Raw genomic sequence first — 18,963 nt, forward strand, 5'->3', positions numbered from 1 at the left:
GAGCATTCACAGGGGAATGAACAGATGATCCAGATACAGGAACACAGTGTTTGTCTGCTGTTTCAACATGGAAACCCTAATAACAGCAAGCTGTGTGCAGGACTGGAAACAAACAAGAACGTCTCTTTAGCTGAACTGACCGTTAGATAAAACGTGACTTTGGCCTTAACACGGACATAAGTCTTCTCCTGTGGGCTCATCTCTCCCAGGTGGCAGCAGTGCGTGAGGGCATGTCGTGGATCGTGCCGGTGCCGCTACTGTCCCTGCTCACTGCCAAGCAGCTGGAGCAGATGGTTTGTGGCATGCCGGAGATCTGCTGCGATGTGCTCAAGAAGGTGGTGCGCTACAGAGAGGTGGATGAACAGCACTCCTTGGTGCAGTGGTTTTGGCAGACCCTGGAGGAGTTCTCCAACGAGGAGCGTGTCCTCTTCATGCGCTTTGTCTCAGGTCGCTCGAGGCTCCCTGCTAACACAGCTGATATCTCCCAGAGGTTTCAGATCATGAAGGTGGACAGGGTAAGTAGAGCGGTGCATTGTCATGGTAAATGGTAAATGGCCTGTATTTATATAGCGCTTTACTAGTCCCTAAGGACCCCAAAGCGCTTTACATATCCAGTCATCCACCCATTCACGCACACATTCACACACTGGTGATGGCAGCTACATTGTAGCCACAGCCACCCTGGGGCGCACTGACAGAGGCGAGGCTGCCGGACACTGGCGCCACCGGGCCCTCTGACCACCACCAGTAGGCAACGGGTGAAGTGTCTTGCCCAAGGACACAACGACCGAGACTGTCCGAGCCGGGGCTCGAACCGGCAACCTTCCGATTACAAGGTGAACTCCCAACTCTTGAGCCACAATCGCCCCGTCATCATGAAAAAATGCCCAATTATTTTCCTTAAATCCCTGGGGAATCTAAGTGATATTTAGGATGGTTTATTGGCAATGAGCTGAGCAGGGAAAATAACTTTTCTCTGGATGAGGCAGTTCAGAGACAGAGGACCTCAGTCTACGTTTATCTGGGGGCATTTTGGTTCTTTTGTTCTCCCATCTTCAATGGACCGCTGCGTAACTCAGGACACTATTAACTATCGTTATGAGTGTACAATAACATATTTTTGCATTTCCTGGCAGTGTGAATGCTGGAAATTTAAAGATTTTGCCTGAAGTGTTTAAAAATATTTGAAATAGTCAAAGCTGAACTTCCTGAATGAGCTTAATTTAATTAGATTACCAAATTATCAGCCAGCTTTAGTGTAAAAAGTAGAAGCACAAAATTGAAAAATGGGCTAAATAAAACCAAAAAGTCCATCATTTTACTCTAAAATAATAGCCACGGGTGTCCGCTTTCATCCCCGGTTATTGTGATAGATATTTGTCTCTCATAAATGTCCTCCTCCGTCCAACTCTTCCACAGGGAACAATGTGAAAACCGTCTAAATTTCATGTGAAAATCCGAATCGCAGGCTGTTTCCACACTGTCACGACATCCACATACTAAACTCTACAGATAGGAAAATTTAAGAATTTGTAGACTAGGAGTTGTTGGCGCTCACGGTGAAAGAAGTTTCCTTATACAACAGTTTTCTCTTAGGAAGCATTTCAGAGACAAATTTCTGTCTATTTCAACCTGAAGCTGACAGAAGTCTGGGTCACCTGACAACAGTCACTATAGCAACTGGTCCTCACACCTGCATCCTGATGGGCGCTCTCTCACCCAGCCAAGATCCATCTCAAATTATATCAGTTTTTACTCTCCAGCCATTATCTTCATCTTAAAACGTAGGGCGGTTTGTCCTCAGCCTCACAAACCGACTCTGCCTTCAGGCTCGGGCTCATAGTAGCCCTGGCCTGCATCTTAATTAGTGAATTAATTAAGATGCAGGTGTCAAAAAAACAACACAGTGCTTCAGAAACACTGTGCCGAGGCTTTGTTCATCAGCACATCACTCCTTCAGTACCTGATTCTTTGGTTTATAAGGAAGTGAACCACTGGCAGGATTTGCGGTCTTTTGTGCGAGACATAGTGAACTGCTGTGCGACATTGAGATATGGAGTCAGCAACAAAAAGAAGATGTTCTGCCTATTCCTGAATAAAAACCACTTTAATAAGGAGTTCTACCCACAGGTCTAAACTGTACATAAGAAATGCACCGTACATATATAGTGATAGAATTATAACCATCACTAATCTGGGAGTTAACATGAAGGCAGATCTTAAACTTGGTCAGAGCTTTTTTAAATTTAAGCCCGTCTTATCAAAGCAGCTTTTTGAGACAGTAATCTACGCCTTTGTTACTTCTAGGCTGGATTATTGTAACGCACTTTATTGTGATGCAGTGCGCCTTTTAACTGGAACAAAAAAGTCTGGGCACATTACCTCCATTCTAATTTCACTCCACCAGCTACCTGTACCTTTTAGTTCTTTTATTTTTAAATCTCTAATTGGCCCTTACCTCTCGGGGCTACTACAGCCATATACACCTGCCTGCTACCTTACGTCCACCAATCAGCAGCTCCTTAAGGCACCAAAAACTAAGTATACATTTAGAGGTGCTTTTGAGGAGGCTGCTCCAAAGGGGCTGTAGCTTTTATTAAATTAGATACAATTTTATTTGATGTGTTTATGCTTTTTGTATATGTACAGCACTTTGTGAACCCTGGTTTTATGTTGGTGTGGTATTATATAAGCTTTGGTCACTGGTGAAATACATAATCAGGCAGAGGCAGGGACCTCACAGCACAGGCGTAGTCCCAGCCTATTATAAGAGTGTGTTGCACATTATTATATATAGTCTTTTTTTTATGAATAAAAAATATCAAGACGTCACAGGTTCTGTAGAGCAGTTCATTTAACTTTTAGATTCAAGCTGCGCTTCATATTTTTGGCCACCAGCTTCGAGTAATGAAGTTTCATTTGTCCATTAAACATCTTAACATAAAACCAGAGTTCACAAAGTGCTGTACATGCTAATAGCATAAGTAAAGAAAATTAAAACGAGATAAGATAAAATAAATAACTAAAAACCTAAAATAAATTGAAACATGTTAAAACAAATTGAGTCAACCCCTCTAATCAATGCCAAAGGCTTCAGCGAATGAATATGTTCTAAGAAGACTTTTAGATTCAGAGAGAGAAGAGGCCTAACATGCAAGGGCAGATCGTTCCACAGCTTCGGAGCAGCTACAGCAGAAGCACGATCACCTTTACATTTATACTTAGTTTTCAGTACCTTAAGCAGCTGCTGATTGGCGGACCTAAGGGAACGGGCAGGTGTATATGGTTGTAGTAGCTCGGAGAGGTAGGGGGGGGGGCCAGGCCATCAAGAGATTTAAAGGCAAATAAGAGAATTTTAAAAACAATCCTGAAACGTACAGGTAGCCAGTGGAGTGAAATTAAAATTGGGGTAATGTGCTCAGACTTTTTTGTTCCACTTAAAAGACGAGCTGCATCACTAACCCCACAATAAAGTGCGTTACAATAATCCAGCCTAGAAGTAACAAAGGCATGGATTACTGTCTGAAAATGCTGTTTCGATAAGAACGGCTTTATTTTGGCTAATTCCCTCAAATGAAAAAAGCTAGATCTTACAACAGCTCTGACCTGGCTTTCAAGTTTAAGATTTGCCTCTATTTTAACTCCCAGATTAGTGATGACTGGTTTAACATACTGTGCCAGCGAACCAAGATCTATAGTAGTGGCCTCAGAAGCGCCACCAAAAACCATCACTTCCACCAGGGTATTTAAAAGTAGCGCAGACTGGGGGGCAGAGCCTTGAGCTTTCACGTCCGTCTTCTGTGTCATCACCACCCAGTGTGGATTTGCCAGACGGAGACCGTCTGTATTTTTAAGATCCGACTTTCATTTTTGATAAAGCGTATAGCTGGGATGACCGTGAACCCTTCCTTCGTTATGCTGCAGTAGGCCGGACCTGCTGGGGCTTCTCATGATGCATGACCACTTGCATGTTTCTTCTTCACTCACATTCACTCACTTTCCATTAAATCATTAGTGTACTGTTGTTTGTTCTTTACCTTATTATATAAAGTGCCTTGAGGCGACTGTTGTTGTGATTTGGTACCAACTGAATTGAATTTAGGAGAGCAGCGTTTGGCCTGCCACAGAACGACACTGTGTGAGGTTTAAGTAATTTGGAATTTGTTGTGTGTCCTCCACAGCCCTACGACAGCTTGCCCACCTCTCAGACATGTTTCTTCCAGCTGCGCTTGCCTCCGTACTCAAGCCAGGCTGTCATGGCTGAGAGGCTGCGCTACGCCATCAATAACTGCCGCTCCATCGACATGGACAACTACATGCTCTCCCGAAACGTGGACAATGCCGAGGGCTCTGACACTGACTACTGATCCAAGCAGTTCTTCACACGCACACAAATAAACTCGGCAGAAATGAGCAGGAACAGCCAGTATTATCCAAACCGCACCATCGTAGGAAACTCTTAAGCAGATGGGCCATTTTCTAATCTGTTTTATGTCGATTAAACAGCACAACTTTTCATTTCTCTTTGTGGTTTATTAGCAGTTTTTATTGACACAAATTCATACGAGAAATGCATTTAGTGTTTTATTATCTTTTTTTGTGCACATCCCATTTTCAGGGCTTCTGAATGGAGATATGTTTATTTGTTTGGAAATGTGTATAGAACCTTATCAAGCAAGCTGTGGAGAAAGAAACACATTGTACATTGTGTAAAATGCTACATTAGGGAAAATGTCATATTTATTGTTTTCATTGCCTATGCCAAGTTTCCCAAACCATATAAAAGACCTGACAATAAATGCTGCATAATTGATTTGTTCTGTTGCTGGAGTTGGCTATTTCCATGGTAAAAAGAAAAACCCTTCATCATAAATGGATTAATTTATGTGAGAAGTACAAAATATCACAAATGCCACTGTGTGACAGGAAGAAATAAACTGGAAAAAAATAACGACCCGAGCAGGTGAAACAGATTCTCGTGACGCGGCGCTTTGGGAAGTCCCTCCTTCCCATTTCCTTATTTTTTTGCACATTTGTCATATTTTCATTATTTCGATCAAACAAATGTTAATGTCGAACATAGATGTCCCTAGTAAATACAACATGCAGTTTTTAGTTGAGTCCATTCATTACACGAAACATCCGTGACAAATGGTTAACTTACTCAATCTAAAATGAAATCTTCACTTTAAAAATGCAGAGTTTTTACTGGAGTTATTTTTATGTAATAGTAAAATGTTTTGATGATGAAAAATATGCTAGAACTCAGAAAGGTCTTGATGCATGCTCAATAATCCAGGTAAGGAAATCCCAAAAGGTTGATTGTGTTCATGTGGACGCAGCGTTTTCAGTGGGAGAAACGTTTCATCAACGTTTCACAAACGTTTCATCACTCATCCAGGTGACTGCTCCGCTGACTGCAGGTTTCCCCGAAATTGAATTGAAACCAGACCTAGTTTTATTCTTGAGATCATCTTCTGCTGGTCTAACAGCACAGGTATACACGGAGCTAGTCTCTAGTTCAACAACCAAATCTGTGAGATTAATATCCTTTCTATCCATGTTTAAACTGAAATATCATCATGCAACATTATGCCTTTGGATCACTTTTCTAAGGGTAAGTGGTAAATGGCCTGTATTTGTATAGCGCTTTACTTACTCCCTAAGGACCCCAAAGCACTTTACACTACATTCATCCACACATTCACACACTGGTGATGGCAGCTACATTGTAGCCTCAGCCACCCTGGGGCGCACTGACAGAGGCGAGGCTGCCGGACACTGGCGCCACCGGGCCCTCTGACCACCACCAGTAGGCAAACATGACCGATCTTGATGAAACTTTGCATAAAGAAAATTAAATACATAAAGCACATATAAGAATATTTTATACAAATACCACAATATATTTGTACATTTGACAGGTCAGCTGAGTACAGGATGGGATGTCAGATTAGAAAGTTAATAATATAAACATGCACATATTATCCAGTGAGGACCATGCACTCACTGAGGGCAGGCAAACTGATGATGACAGTGAGGAAGATCAGAACCCAGAAACAGTTTTGAGGTGCTGTTAGGAGGTCAGGGGTCAGTTCAGGGGTGTATTTGTGTTAGGAACAAATCTTGTCAGAAATACTTCTTCCTCCTAGCGTTTTTCCCGCTCGGTTGTAGGGTCCGCTTTTCTGCAAAGTCGTCTCCACTTGGGTCGGTCAAGGGCGTCGGTCAGATCGGCTTCGATCTTCTTCACGTCGTACTCTTGTCAGAAATACATGCACCTGAATTGTATTGACAAAAGCATTTAGAGCTGTAGTATTGTTCGCTCTGATTTTCTTTCCTGTCCAGGTTCCCAAAAGATAAAATTAGAAGTTTAGTGAAATGAGTAGTCCGCAACCCTCATTCTTAAATCAGACTTTGACTAGACAACTTGTTTAAATCATAGTACTGATCCCATCAGTTTTTACATTTGTTGGGATTCATTTCTCTAAGGCTCATATCTCATAATTAGAATCACATATTTGTGTTTTATTTTTTACTTGACATTGCTATACAACTACAGGCCATTTACCATAAAATGAACCCAACACATTTTACAGTCACTTTTTACAGCAGAACTTTACAAAAACAAATTTCCATATTCTCCAGAATTCTGTTGTTCATGTTAATCATGAACATCACACACAGTACCAGGTCTTTCCAGTGGTGCCAAATCCTGGACGTTATGCTGGAGCCCCAACCTGTGCATCCAGTTTAGGCGCTGGCTCTGATGGTGGCCTGTCGGTACCTATCGGCTGCCTCCAGAGTCCCACAGGCTAACCAAGCCCGGTAGGCTGGTTACCACCACGACAGGCACCAACCACTTTGCGGCCACAGCTCCGTGCAGCAGCTTCGGCAATGGAGCTGCTGAACGTGGTCCATTCGGACTCAATGTCCCCAGTCTCCCTCGGAATGCTGTTGAAGCTCTGCCGGAGGTGTGCGTTGAAGATGTCGCGGACTGGGGCCTCTGCTAGACGTTCCCAGCACACCCTCACTGTACATTTGGGTCCTGATCCAACTCACCACCAGGTGGTGATCAGTTGACAGCTCAGCCGCTCTCTTTGCCCGAGTGTCCAAAACATATGGCCTCAGGTCTGGTGATACGATTACAAAATCGATCATCGACCTGCGGCCTAGAGTGTCCTGGTGCCACGTGCACTTATGTTTGAACATGGTGTTCGTTATGGCCAAACTGTGGTTTGCACAGAAGTCCAATAACAAAAAACCGCTCGGGTTCAGATCCGGGAGGCCGTTCCTCCCAATAACGCCCTTCCAGGTCTCACTGTCATTGCCCACATGAGCATTGAAGTCTCCCAGTAGGACAACAGAGTCCCTAGGAGGAGCACCCTCCAGTGCCCCACTCAGGGACTCCAAGAAGGCTGGGTACTCTGAACTGCCGCTCGGAGCATAAGCACAGATGACAGCCAGGACCCGTTTCCTGACCCAAAGGCGAAGGGAACAAACCGTCTCGTCCACTGGGAAAAACCCCAACATACCAGTAGCAAGCCGAGGGGGTACCAAGATACCCACCCCAGCCCGCCGCCTCTCACCAGGGGCAACTCCAGACTGAGACAGAGTCCAGCCCCTCTCTAGGAGACTGGTTCCAGAGCCCAGGGCAAGCGTTGAGGTGAGCCCAACTATATCTAGCTGGTACCTCTCAACCTCACGCACTAGCTCAGGCTCCTTCCCCACTAGAGAGGTGACATTCCATGTCCCAGTTGCCAGTCTTGGTAGCCGGGGATTGGTCCGCCAGGGCCTCCGCTCCTGTCTGCTGCCCGACTCACATTGCACCCAACCCCCACGGTGCCTCCTGCGGGTGGTGGGCCTGCAGGAAGATGGGCTCATGTCCCTTTTTCGGGCTGTGGCTGACTAAGGCCCGGCCACCAGATGCTCACCCTCGGGCACCCACCCCGGGCCTGGCTCCAGGGCGGGGCCCCAGTAAACCTAACCCGGGCAGGGTAAACTGTTCCCGATGGTCTTTTCATAGGGGTCTTCTGAATTGCTCTTTGTCAGGACCAATTTGCCATGGGAGACCCTACCAGGGGGCAAATGCCCCCACACAACATAGCCCCTGGGATCCCTGGGACACACAAACCCCTCAACCAACATAAGGTAGCGATCAGCGGAGGGGCAAAAAAATCCCAAACAAGCAAATTGAACCCGACATCTATGATTTGATTTCTTTGCATGTGTGGATTGGATGGGTTGTTACTGAGATGAGGTGATGATTTCATGTCAATAGCGCCTTTAGAAATATATTTACTAAGAAAACTGGTGACGTATTCAATACTTGCACTTAGTTTTACCTGCTGTATGAAAAGATATGCTGTGTTTGGTTGTGATTGTCTCCACTACCTTACAAAGGTATCGACCTAATTAAAAGGAATGACAGTAACATCTCACATCCTCTGGAAAAAGAATGAGCAAACACGCATCCTTTTGCAAAGCTTTTATTTAGGTCTCTGCTGGACAGGTGGGATTTAGATTCTATGTAAATTTACAGGCTTGTGTCTGTTAATGTATATAAATATATAAATTTCCTCTTCTATGTGCAAACCAATAAGCACGCCAAAGCATGAAGAATAATTAGTCTCCAGGTCAGGCCTGAAAAGACAAGGAAACATTAACCATAATGTGTTATTCACACTATTTATATCCAATGAAAAGTAAAGCTGATATATAATGTTGGATCTGGAGACTTTGCTATGTCCAACTGTTTGTATTCACTAACCAGACACTTTATTAGATAAGCTTCCTCAACTGCACATGAAATCAAATATTTAATCAGCCAGTGACATGTAGGCATGTCAAAAAACCCTCAAGTTCAAACTGATCGTAATTTAAGTGATTTTGATAGTGGCTTTTAGTGCCATATAGGCTGGTCTGATTATTTCACAAAATGCTGATCTACTGGAATTTTCCCACATGATCACCTCGGGGGTTTACAGAGAAATAGCTGCAGTTCACTCTTTTGTTAATGGTTAGGCTGGTTAGACTTCTCTGACTTTCAAAGTGATAAGAAGAGAACAGTGCCTCAGAAAAACACTGAAAATGTAATCCTTCTTACCTGACTGATTCATTCCACCTGTTGGTGCTGAAGTAACAGAGTCTAGAGGAAAACAAATGCGCCTGGTTAGCATTAGAGCTGTTAACACTAACACAGTTGACTCCCTTTCTTTCAGGCCTCAGTTTGTGCCATGATCCCAAAAAGAAATGACTAATTCTCAGGTATGAATAAAAAAATAAACAAGTTTTCCTTTACAATAAACAGGATGGAAATTAAAATGAATACATCCTACCCTAATACTTAATACTTAAAATATTATATACAGGGTGGGCCATTTGTATGGATACACCGTAATAACATGGGAATGGTTGGTGATATTAAAGTCCTGTTTGTGGCACATTAGTATATGTGAGGGGGCAAACTTGTGACATTACCAATAAGTTTGATGTGTCACATGGCCCTCGTCCTATTGAAAAAACAAAAGTTGTTTCCAAGATGGCCGACTTCTAAATGGCCACCATGGTCACCACCCATCTTGAGGAGTTTGCCCCCTCACATATACTAATGTGCCACAAACAGGACTTTAATATCACCAACCATTCCCATGTTGTTACGGTGTATCCATATAAATGGCCCACCCTGTAGTTTATATAGCCATTTAAAGTAAATGTATTTTAATGTAAAAATTAAATGAAAATAATAAACAGTGCAACATTTTTTCTAATGAACATCAGGGAATGCCTCCCTTGTGGCAACCCCCCCCCCCCTCCCAAAAAACAAACAAACAAACAAACAAACAAAAAAAAAAAACTGTCACAATTATATAAATGAGAATAGTTACTGTGATGTTCACAAAGTCCTGTTTGAGATCAAGAAAAATGACGAGTGGGTCTGACTGTGAAACACTGCTTCTTCATTTGCTAATGAGGTGCCAGTCACAAGTAATTAGTCAGTGAGGAGCATAGAAAAATAATATGACAGATTTTCAAAATACACATGATTCATTTCATTCAACATGACCCTAAACTAGCGGCGAGCAAATGAAGCTTACTGAAGCTTGTATTTAAAAAAGGTTCATCACTCAAAGCTTCCCAATAGCTTTTGGTGCCACCTGGTGGGCAAAACTATGAAGAGCAGCTTGAATCTACAAATTAAAATGAACTGCTTCATTATGATTGCCCACTCTACAGAGCTAACAGCTAATAGCAATCTAATATTGGGCTGCCATTGTGGTGCTTTGAATGTGTATTTTGGGGGGTGCTGCCTGTATGTGCCTCAGGTCCTTGTTTCAAACTGTAACAGGGGATTTGAGGTTTTAATAAGATGGACAAGTGTCATAATGCTGGATGAGCTCATTAACCATTACAACTAAGTAAGATGCAATACAATAACTACAACTTGAAAAAATACTTTAAAACTAATGATAATACGTTCAATTAACTTCAGAAGTGTCGGGATTCATCTTTCATGTAACACGTGATGCTCAGTGTCTGAGGTCACATCTGAAATCCAGCAAAGAAGCCGGCGCTCATCAAACAGCATGTTGATGTTGGTTCTATCACCACATTTTGGAGGCGACTGGAAGAGGGAAATAAGGTCGGTTAAGTCCACGCTCCAGGTCATCCTAAAGGATCAAATCAAATAGTGCCTGAAGAAGTCTTCTTCACAGCACTCACTAAAATGGAAGGGATCCTTAATGCTAAACCTCTTGGCTAAATATCATCTGATATTGCTGATCCTGACCCAATTGTACCCATTTTCATGGTCATGGGGCACCAGGATGCCTCGTTCCCACAGGTGGCATATGGACCAGGTTAACTTTATCGCCAGTTAAAGATGGAAACAAAGCCAGATCATTGCTGAACACTTCTGGACCCATTTCATTTCGAGATGCCTCCATGGCGTTCAGCTCAGACAGAAGTGGTGTGATGCCACCTGACCTTGCTGTAGATGAAGTCGTCATGATAGTGGACTCTCAGCTGCCCAGGGCCATGTGGCTAGTTGGGGAAAATCTCAAAATTGTTTCTTTGGGTGGATGGTATAGTGTGGTCAGTGGAAGGGCAAGTAAAAGATCACACTTACACACGACCAAGCTAGTTACCCTGCCTCAGATGCAAGATGGGAAAACCTTATAGACATTTTTTGCTATGATGTGCATTTGCAGTGTAAATACAGGGGTGGCTGTATATATGTCCCTGTTGGTATGGACTACATTACCCAGAACCCCTTGCCTAGCATCACAGGATTGATTAGCCCTTGTTCTAGCTGGTCTGACTCAGCTCCTGGGCTGACGATGCAGGAAAGAGCTGTTGGGAACAAAGGCAATAACCCGTCCTTTGTTTGTTATGACTGGTGTCTGTCGCATAAATGTGAGATTATGTGGGTCATGTTTAGGATGCTTCTATTTTGACCTTTTCAAAATATTTGTTCTAGCTACCGTTGGGGCACGTGCTAGTTAGTGAGAACCATGGTGACCCGATTAAATCAGTTTCCGGTCCTGCTTCATCTTTATTTGTCACATCTACGTTCCAATGTGACTTGGAACAGTCTACTGTAGGTGTGTTACCCACTGGCTAACTGCCTCATTATACATATTTCCATCCCTTGTGTTGGAGTTCCATCTAGTGATACGTTTGGGAAGTGGTATACTAAATGTGAGCACTCCTGAAGAGCAGACTTTCCCCATATAAAACTGATCATTTAATTATATCTGGTGCAGGTTGGAGTCTTCCACGAACAGCATCAACATGCTGGTGCAGACGTTTTGTTTTGAAAATTACTTCACTACATTCTCGGCTAAAAAATATTTAAAAAGTGCAGGTGGTGACACACAAACAGGTTATTTTAAAACTTAGCTTACAGTTTAGAGTACCACCACCACTGCCGCTTGTGATTTGAAATGCTAGAGACTGCAGTGGCAACATTGGCCCCATCAATTTGATGTGTGAGGTTTACATGTATTAATTAATTAGTTATTACATTAGGTTGTGTAATATAATAAGTTACATTTAATGTTCCTTGCTAGAAAGGTTTGGTGTCAGCTGGCAGGCTTGGTGCAATGAAGAAGGTGCCTAAAAAGTACAGTAGGCCGTCCAAACAGCCAAGCAAAGACTCACAGCCTCGGCCAGCTGCTTGAAGACGTACACCAGAGAGATAGAAGGCAGGAGAATAAACCAGCTGTTCTCCACAGAACCAGCCACGGTTTACTCTCAGTGGCAGGGGAACAATATGAGCACAGAACCACCGAGGCTGGAGATGGAGCGATACTGGAAGAGCATATGGGAGAAGGATGCAACTCAGTTTCTAGTGGATCTAAGAGCAGACCACAGCAACCTCCCTGAACAGGATCCAATAACCTTCACAGTGGCAGACATCCAAGAAAGCATCTCCAGTATGGAGAGTTGGACAGCACCAGGCCCAGACATGGTTCACGCCTACTGGCTGAAGAAGCTGACCGCACTATGTCATCACAATGATGCCAAAACAGGCTGAGAGCAGCATTTTCTAATAAAAATATCCTAAAACAAAGTTTCATATCTCAGCATGGTGTGCAATGTTTCCTTTAAAAAATGAGGAACCTGGACAAGTGGAGGACAAAAACAAAAAGACCTGGCAGGCCGAAAAAGTCTAACTACAGTTGATAGACAATATCTGAAAGTTATATCCTTAAGAAATAAGGATAGGACCAGCGAGATACTCTATTGCCCATGTTTACTGCAGCAATTCAGTTCAATTCAATTTTATTTATAAAACCACCAATCACAACATTATTCCCCTCAATATACCTTACAATAAACCTTATATTGTGAGGTAAAGACCCTACAATAATATGTTAAAACTTCAACAATCAAATGACCCCTTTGAGCAATCACTTTGTGACACAAGCTACACATCTCACCTGTCAAACTCACCTGACATTCTGGCCAGCTCAATGCTGTAGTCAGAGAACTCATGCCGTTTGCTCACCGAGCAAACGTGAGTCCCAAAGTCCTCCAGTCTGGCCTGCAGGACGGTGAGCGTGATGTTGCCTGGGCTGTAGCTGATGGTGTAGCCAGCCGTGCAGTTCTGAAAGGCTTTGTGTTTGATATAGTGACACAGCAGCTCATTGAGAGGACTCCTCCACTGTATGGATAGCTGGAAGATATGCATCTGGTCCTCATAGTGGTATGAGCAAGGCAAAGTGGCACGCTGGCCCGGCAGGCAGAGCAGTTTCCCAGTGCTACCTTGAGACACAAGAACTCAGGGTTAATGTTTTTGAAGATGCTCAAATCAGCATTTTTTAATTTTATACACATACTGTGGTGGTTCATTTACAAACACAAGTCTAACTTACGTGTTTTTAATTAGAAATAATCAAATTGTTACATGCTTACATTTAGACAAAATGTCAGAAATCTGCACTGTCACGAATGTGTTTTTCACCAAAAATTGAAAACCAAATTTTTCATGATTTGTTGGGTTAACCCTTTGGGCTCCAGGATATAATTGGCCATTTTTGTTGAAATTTGGTGTTTTGGTTTTTTTTTTTTTTTTTTTTTTTATCAATGACTGGTTTCTTCCTGTTAAAAGGGAGTTTTTCCTTCCCACTGTTGCCAAAGTGCTGCTCATAGGGGGTCATATGATTGTTGGGTTTTTCTCTGTATCTATTATTGTACGATCTACTGTAAATATAAAGCGCCTTGCGGCGACTGTTGTTGTGATTTGGCGCTGTATAAATAAAATTGAATTGAACACACTCTATTAAGATAAGATAAGATAAGATAAGATAAGATAAGATAAGATAAGATAAGATAAGACTTTATTGATCCCACAACGGGGAAATTTTTGCGTCACACAATTGCATTAACACAATTTATCTGTAATCACACAAAAAACAAAAACTCTAGTACATAGGTGTCAAACTCTGGCCCGCGGGCCAAATTTGGCCCGCAGCCTAATTACATTTGGCCCGCGAAGCCAAACCAAATTACTATTAGAGCTGGCCTACTGTTAACCCTAGGATTCCCAAAGTCCAGCTGCTTTGGATTAAGGACTTTCTGACAAACACAAAGGGTAAGGGTGGACCCCCACATCTCCTCGGCCATCAGCACTAGCTCTCCTGTGTGCTGAGCCCCCTGCTCTTCACGCTATACACACATGACTGTGCCCCCGCTCACCAAAGTAACACCATAGTCAAATCTACAGACGACTCCCCTTTGGTGTGGGTCATCTCTGGGGAGCATGAGTCCGCCTAAAGGGATGAACTGGAGTGGCTGACAATGTGGTGCAGGGACAACAACCTAATCCTGAACACATTTAAGGCCAAGACGATTAAGACCACATTAAACCACTTTACATCAATGGGGATGGGGTGGAGATGGTGTCGGAGCTCCTCTTCCTGAGAGTTCACATCATGGAGGACCTGTACTGGGGTGTGAACACGACGGAGATGGCAAAGAACTGAACACCCTCGCTGCCTCATGAAAAGCAGGAAATATTATAAAAGACATCGCTCATAATCTGTAACTGTCGCCATCAGGCAAAGATAGAGACGCATCAAAACAAAGACAAATAGACTGAATAGCAGTTTCTACTGTGTAACTGTCAGGGCGCTAAATGACATGTAATCACCTCCAATTTAACCTGACAAGTGCAGTGCAATGGATCACATCCTATGCAATAGTGTTACATGTGCAATAAGGTTTTATAATACTACCTTTGTTTTTATAGTATCCTTTTGTAATCATATTCTACCTCTACTTTGTGACACCACAGGGACTACATTTTGTTGTACTTGTTACAATGACAATAAAGATTTTCGGATCCTGATCACTTCCTGTTACAATGCACAGTGGTGTTTTTGTGCAGCTTATCTGTGTTTAACTAAAACTTACTCAGTGAAATAAGATGTTCTGTATAATCTTCACGTGTTTTATCCAAAGTACACTCTCTGTTGGCTCTGCAGGCAGAGCCAGGAAAACAGGATGGCTGGGTGACAACGAGGAGGACGTGTACTCTAAATAGAAGGCCGCAGTTCACTACCAACCCATCCATCTCCCAATTAATTTTTCCCACTTGCTAAGGAACAAACTCCAGTAACTGGTGATTCTGTTTTGAGACATGTGAAGCTAGAACACCAACAAACTGGAAAAAAACTGGTGTTGTTGGGAGACCGTCCATCCCACTTTGAATGGCGCAGCTCTCATTTCTAGAAATCTGGCCAAATTTATTTAACCCACCAAAACGTCACTATTCAGAGTTGAAACCAGAAAGCTGACCTACCTTTAAAAGCAGGCTCAGACCATCCCCAGCTCTTATTATGCTGCCTTGATGACATCAAACAGTGGATGTCCTTAAATTTTCTAAAGCTAAATGAAAATAAAACTGAAGCTGTCATTTTCAGCAACTTTGTCAATAATCCCATCGACAGCACTCTGGGCCTCCTTTCCTGCTACTGTCAAACACATGTAAAAAACCTCGGTCTCTGCCTTGATGGTTCTTTTAAATTGAATAAGCAGGTGAGTGCAGTAGTCCAATCCTGCTTCTTTCAGTTAAGACAGCTAGCTAAGGTAAAGCCAAACCTCCTAACATCTTTGAACGTGTTATTCACCTTTTCCTTACTTGCAGGTTGGACTACTGCAATTCATTGTGTTTTGGTCTCGATCAGGCCTCCATTCATCATCTTCACATGGTCCAAAATGCAGCTGCTCACCTGCTAACTGGTACCAAATGGAGAAAGCATATAACCCCAGTTTTAGCTTCTCTACACTGGCTTCCTGTCTCCTACAGGATCCAATTTAAATTTGTTTCTAAGTCACTTAACGCTCGAGCCCCTTCATACCTGTCTGAGCTCCTCTCTGTTTATGCTCCAATAAAAACTATGAGGTTTAGCTCAAAATGAATGCTGTCCATCCCACGGACTAATCTTAAATCTCGTGCCGATAGAGCTTTGTCTGTCCCAGACTTTGGAATAGTCTTGCCCTAAATATTAGATCTGCACAAACATTTGCAATTTAAATCACTACTAAAGAGACATTTTTATGCCCTGGCTTTTAACACACTATGACCCAAGCATTTTGGTCTTATTTGATAGTCTTAGTTATTGTTTTAATTCTTTTATTGTCTATCATTGTTTTATGTTGTTATTATTGTTGCACATTGTTTCTTTTTAATGGCATTTTTATATTGTTAAGCACTTTGTGCAGAATCGTCTGTCTGGAAATGTGCTATATAAATAAATTTGATCATTTCTTAATAACATTTGCAATAATGTAAATTATTGTAACATTACAATAACATAATGTTCCCTTACAGGGAGGAGGTCAGCGCCCTGACACACTGGTGCCAAGACAACCATCTCACCCTCAACGTCACAAAGACAAAGGAGTTGATGGTGGACTTATGGACTTCCAGAGTTGAAGAGAAGCACACTCCATTACCATCAACGGCGCTGCTGTGGAGAGAGTGAGCAGCTTCTGTTTCCTAGGTTTACATCTGGTGGGTGATCTCACATGGTCTGTTCACATGAACAGAACAGTGAAGAAGGCGCAGCAGCGCCTCTTCTTTCTCAGGAGACTGAAGAAATTCGGCATGAGCCCCCGCGTCCTCAGGACCTTCTACTACTGTGCCATTGAGAGCATCACTACCTGGTATGGCAACAGCACCGCCTACAACGGCAAAGCTCTCCAGAGGGGTGCGGTGTGACGAAAGGATAATTGGAGGTGAGCTTCCCTCCATCCAGGACATCTACAAGAAGCGGTGCCTGAGGAAAGCGGGGAGGACCATCGAAGATTCCAGTCACCCCAGCCATACGTGTTCAAACCACTTCCATCAGACAGGAGGGGCTGCAGTACCCGGTCCCAAACCAGCAGACTGAGGGACAGCTTTTTCCATCAGGCCACCAGACTGCTGAACACTTCATAGAAACCTCACTTTCACTTCCTGGAACTTTGACACTTATGCACTCCATATTGCACATATATACCATTTCTTTTGCACAATATTCATACTGCTGACCTCTGCATGTTTTATATATATGTATATCCATATTTGGAATACATATTCATTAATGTGGATACATTCTTATATTTGTACATATATTTATTCTTATAATTCTGATATTCCTGTTCTTATATTTGGCTTGTATCTTATGCTTCTTGTATCACTGTTGCTTGTGAAGCTCGCACACAACAATTTCACTCACATGTGCTGTACCAGTGTGCCAGTAATGTGATGTGACAATAAAAGGGATTTGATTTGGTTTAATGGATTGCACAGCAGTGGTGAATAGATCTGAACACAGTAGATGTCATTCTGAAAGTGCTGTTACTAAGTCTGTTATCTTCTTCAATGCCATGTGCCAGCACAGTGCAGAGCAGCTACTTGGATGCTACTCTGACAGAGGCTGATTACCTTGTAATTAATAATATTAATATGAATATTTACATCTTCACTGTGTATGACTGGATACTGTAGCTCCTCTGAAAAAGAGAGCCTCAAATTAGAACTCTCAATGCTCATCTTACAGCAGATAACTTATAAGTTGGAGAGGAAAGGGCGTCTCACTAAATTAGAAAATCGTCATTTAGCCTGGAAAAATAGTTTGCTGCTTTATTAAAAAGCCCTCTGTAAAACTAGAACGTCTTACTATTCAAAACTGATTGAGGAAAATAAGTTCAACACTGTAGGCAGACTGACCAAAAGACATAGCTTTGTTGAGCCAACCATGGTAAATGGACTGGTTAAGGTTAAACCTTAACCAGTCCATTTACCATCAATGTGTCTTTTAGACCCGATTTCTACAAGTCTGCTCCTAACATCTATGACCCCTATAATGCCCTTTGTATCATATACATGAGTTTCTGAGACCTCAGTCTCATCAACATGATCAATACTTACCATAATATCAAAATGTTATGGACAAAACTCTTTTTTGTCTAAAATTAACATTGTTGTTAACAGAAAGTTGCATTTTGTATCAAATGTGATACAAAAAAAATATAACAAATATATAATTAAAATAATACACAACATGACATAGCAAAAAAAATGTGTGGATTTTGTTATAACGGTTATTAAACATCACAGCTCCAAAAAGTCTGAATTGTTTGATTGGGCTGGGTCTTACAGGGTTAATGCACTAATCCTAAATATGATCAGCCTATCTCTATTAATTAGTCTTAGCTAATTATAGGCCAATCTCAAACCTTCCTTTTATCTGATCATGTTTTTCAAGTTAAGTGATATTTGTTTGTGGCTGTGTGGTTAAACCTACCTCCTCCACCCACGTGTGACAGAATCAGTCCAAGGTACAGTGCAGCTGTCCTGCTCTGTTCGAGAGGTGTTCTCCACATTTGTTAACAGATTGACTCCACAAGTTCAAATACTTACAAGATTCTAACACAGAGAACCCTGAGCCCGAAGATGAAAAGTGCTATCATTTTTGTTTTTGCTGTGGTGTCAGTTTACAAGCTCTGGCTGTAGGAGTGCAGAATCTGAAGACTAGGTAGACGCAACGTAATCTGATTCTTCTGGATCACAGAAAAAAAAATCTTGTTGGTGTTTGTGAAAAAGGAAAAATGAACAGACTTTATACCGCATGTTTCAGTAGAATTCAAGAACAGTGTGTATGGACTACAAGATGGCAGAAAAACGTCCAAACTTCTAGTGAGAAGACCTTAAAGAAAAAAAACCCCACTACATGAACAATCCGGTTGTTCAGTGATGACGTGACGAATCCTACTTCCGGGTCTAAAGTAGTCTGCGTTTAATATGGCTTTTGTGTTGTTAACATGTTTAATGTTTTGTATTTTCTTCTATTTGATCTCAAAAAGCTCCTAAAACAGTCAGTGATCCCTGTTGACCTCCCTCGGCTTTTATTACCGCTAATCATTTATTTAAGCTCAGTTTTTAAAACCTTAGGATGTAACTACAGCCCAGCC

General features: G+C 42.3%; 2 protein-coding genes across 9 annotated transcripts in view; one reads left to right on the forward strand and one right to left on the reverse strand.

The window, feature by feature from the left end:
* Positions 1-4,813, forward strand: part of herc1 (HECT and RLD domain containing E3 ubiquitin protein ligase family member 1) — a 93,452-nt gene extending 88,639 nt beyond the window's left edge. For all 8 annotated transcript variants that reach the window (XM_014411353.4, XM_014411358.4, XM_014411355.4 and 5 more), the window contains exons 78-79: positions 210-515; positions 4,182-4,813. In XM_014411353.4, coding sequence (XP_014266839.3) covers positions 210-515; positions 4,182-4,367 — 492 coding nt within the window. In that variant the 3' untranslated portion in view covers positions 4,368-4,813. The remainder of the gene's footprint in view (positions 1-209; positions 516-4,181) is intronic.
* Positions 4,814-8,476: 3,663 nt separating this feature from the next.
* On the reverse strand, positions 8,477-18,578 carry LOC143416503 (uncharacterized). The gene is made up of 4 exons (XM_076881771.1): positions 18,293-18,578; positions 12,955-13,262; positions 9,104-9,145; positions 8,477-8,640 (listed from the first exon to the last, which is right to left on the reverse strand). The coding sequence occupies exons 1-4, from the start codon at positions 18,373-18,375 to the stop codon at positions 8,582-8,584; spliced, it is 492 nt and encodes a 163-aa protein (XP_076737886.1). The 5' UTR covers positions 18,376-18,578; the 3' UTR covers positions 8,477-8,581.
* Positions 18,579-18,963: the final 385 nt, after the last annotated feature.

The sequence above is a fragment of the Maylandia zebra genome, linkage group LG1 (assembly GCF_041146795.1).
Source record: "Maylandia zebra isolate NMK-2024a linkage group LG1, Mzebra_GT3a, whole genome shotgun sequence".
Lineage (NCBI taxonomy): Eukaryota > Metazoa > Chordata > Actinopteri > Cichliformes > Cichlidae > Maylandia > Maylandia zebra.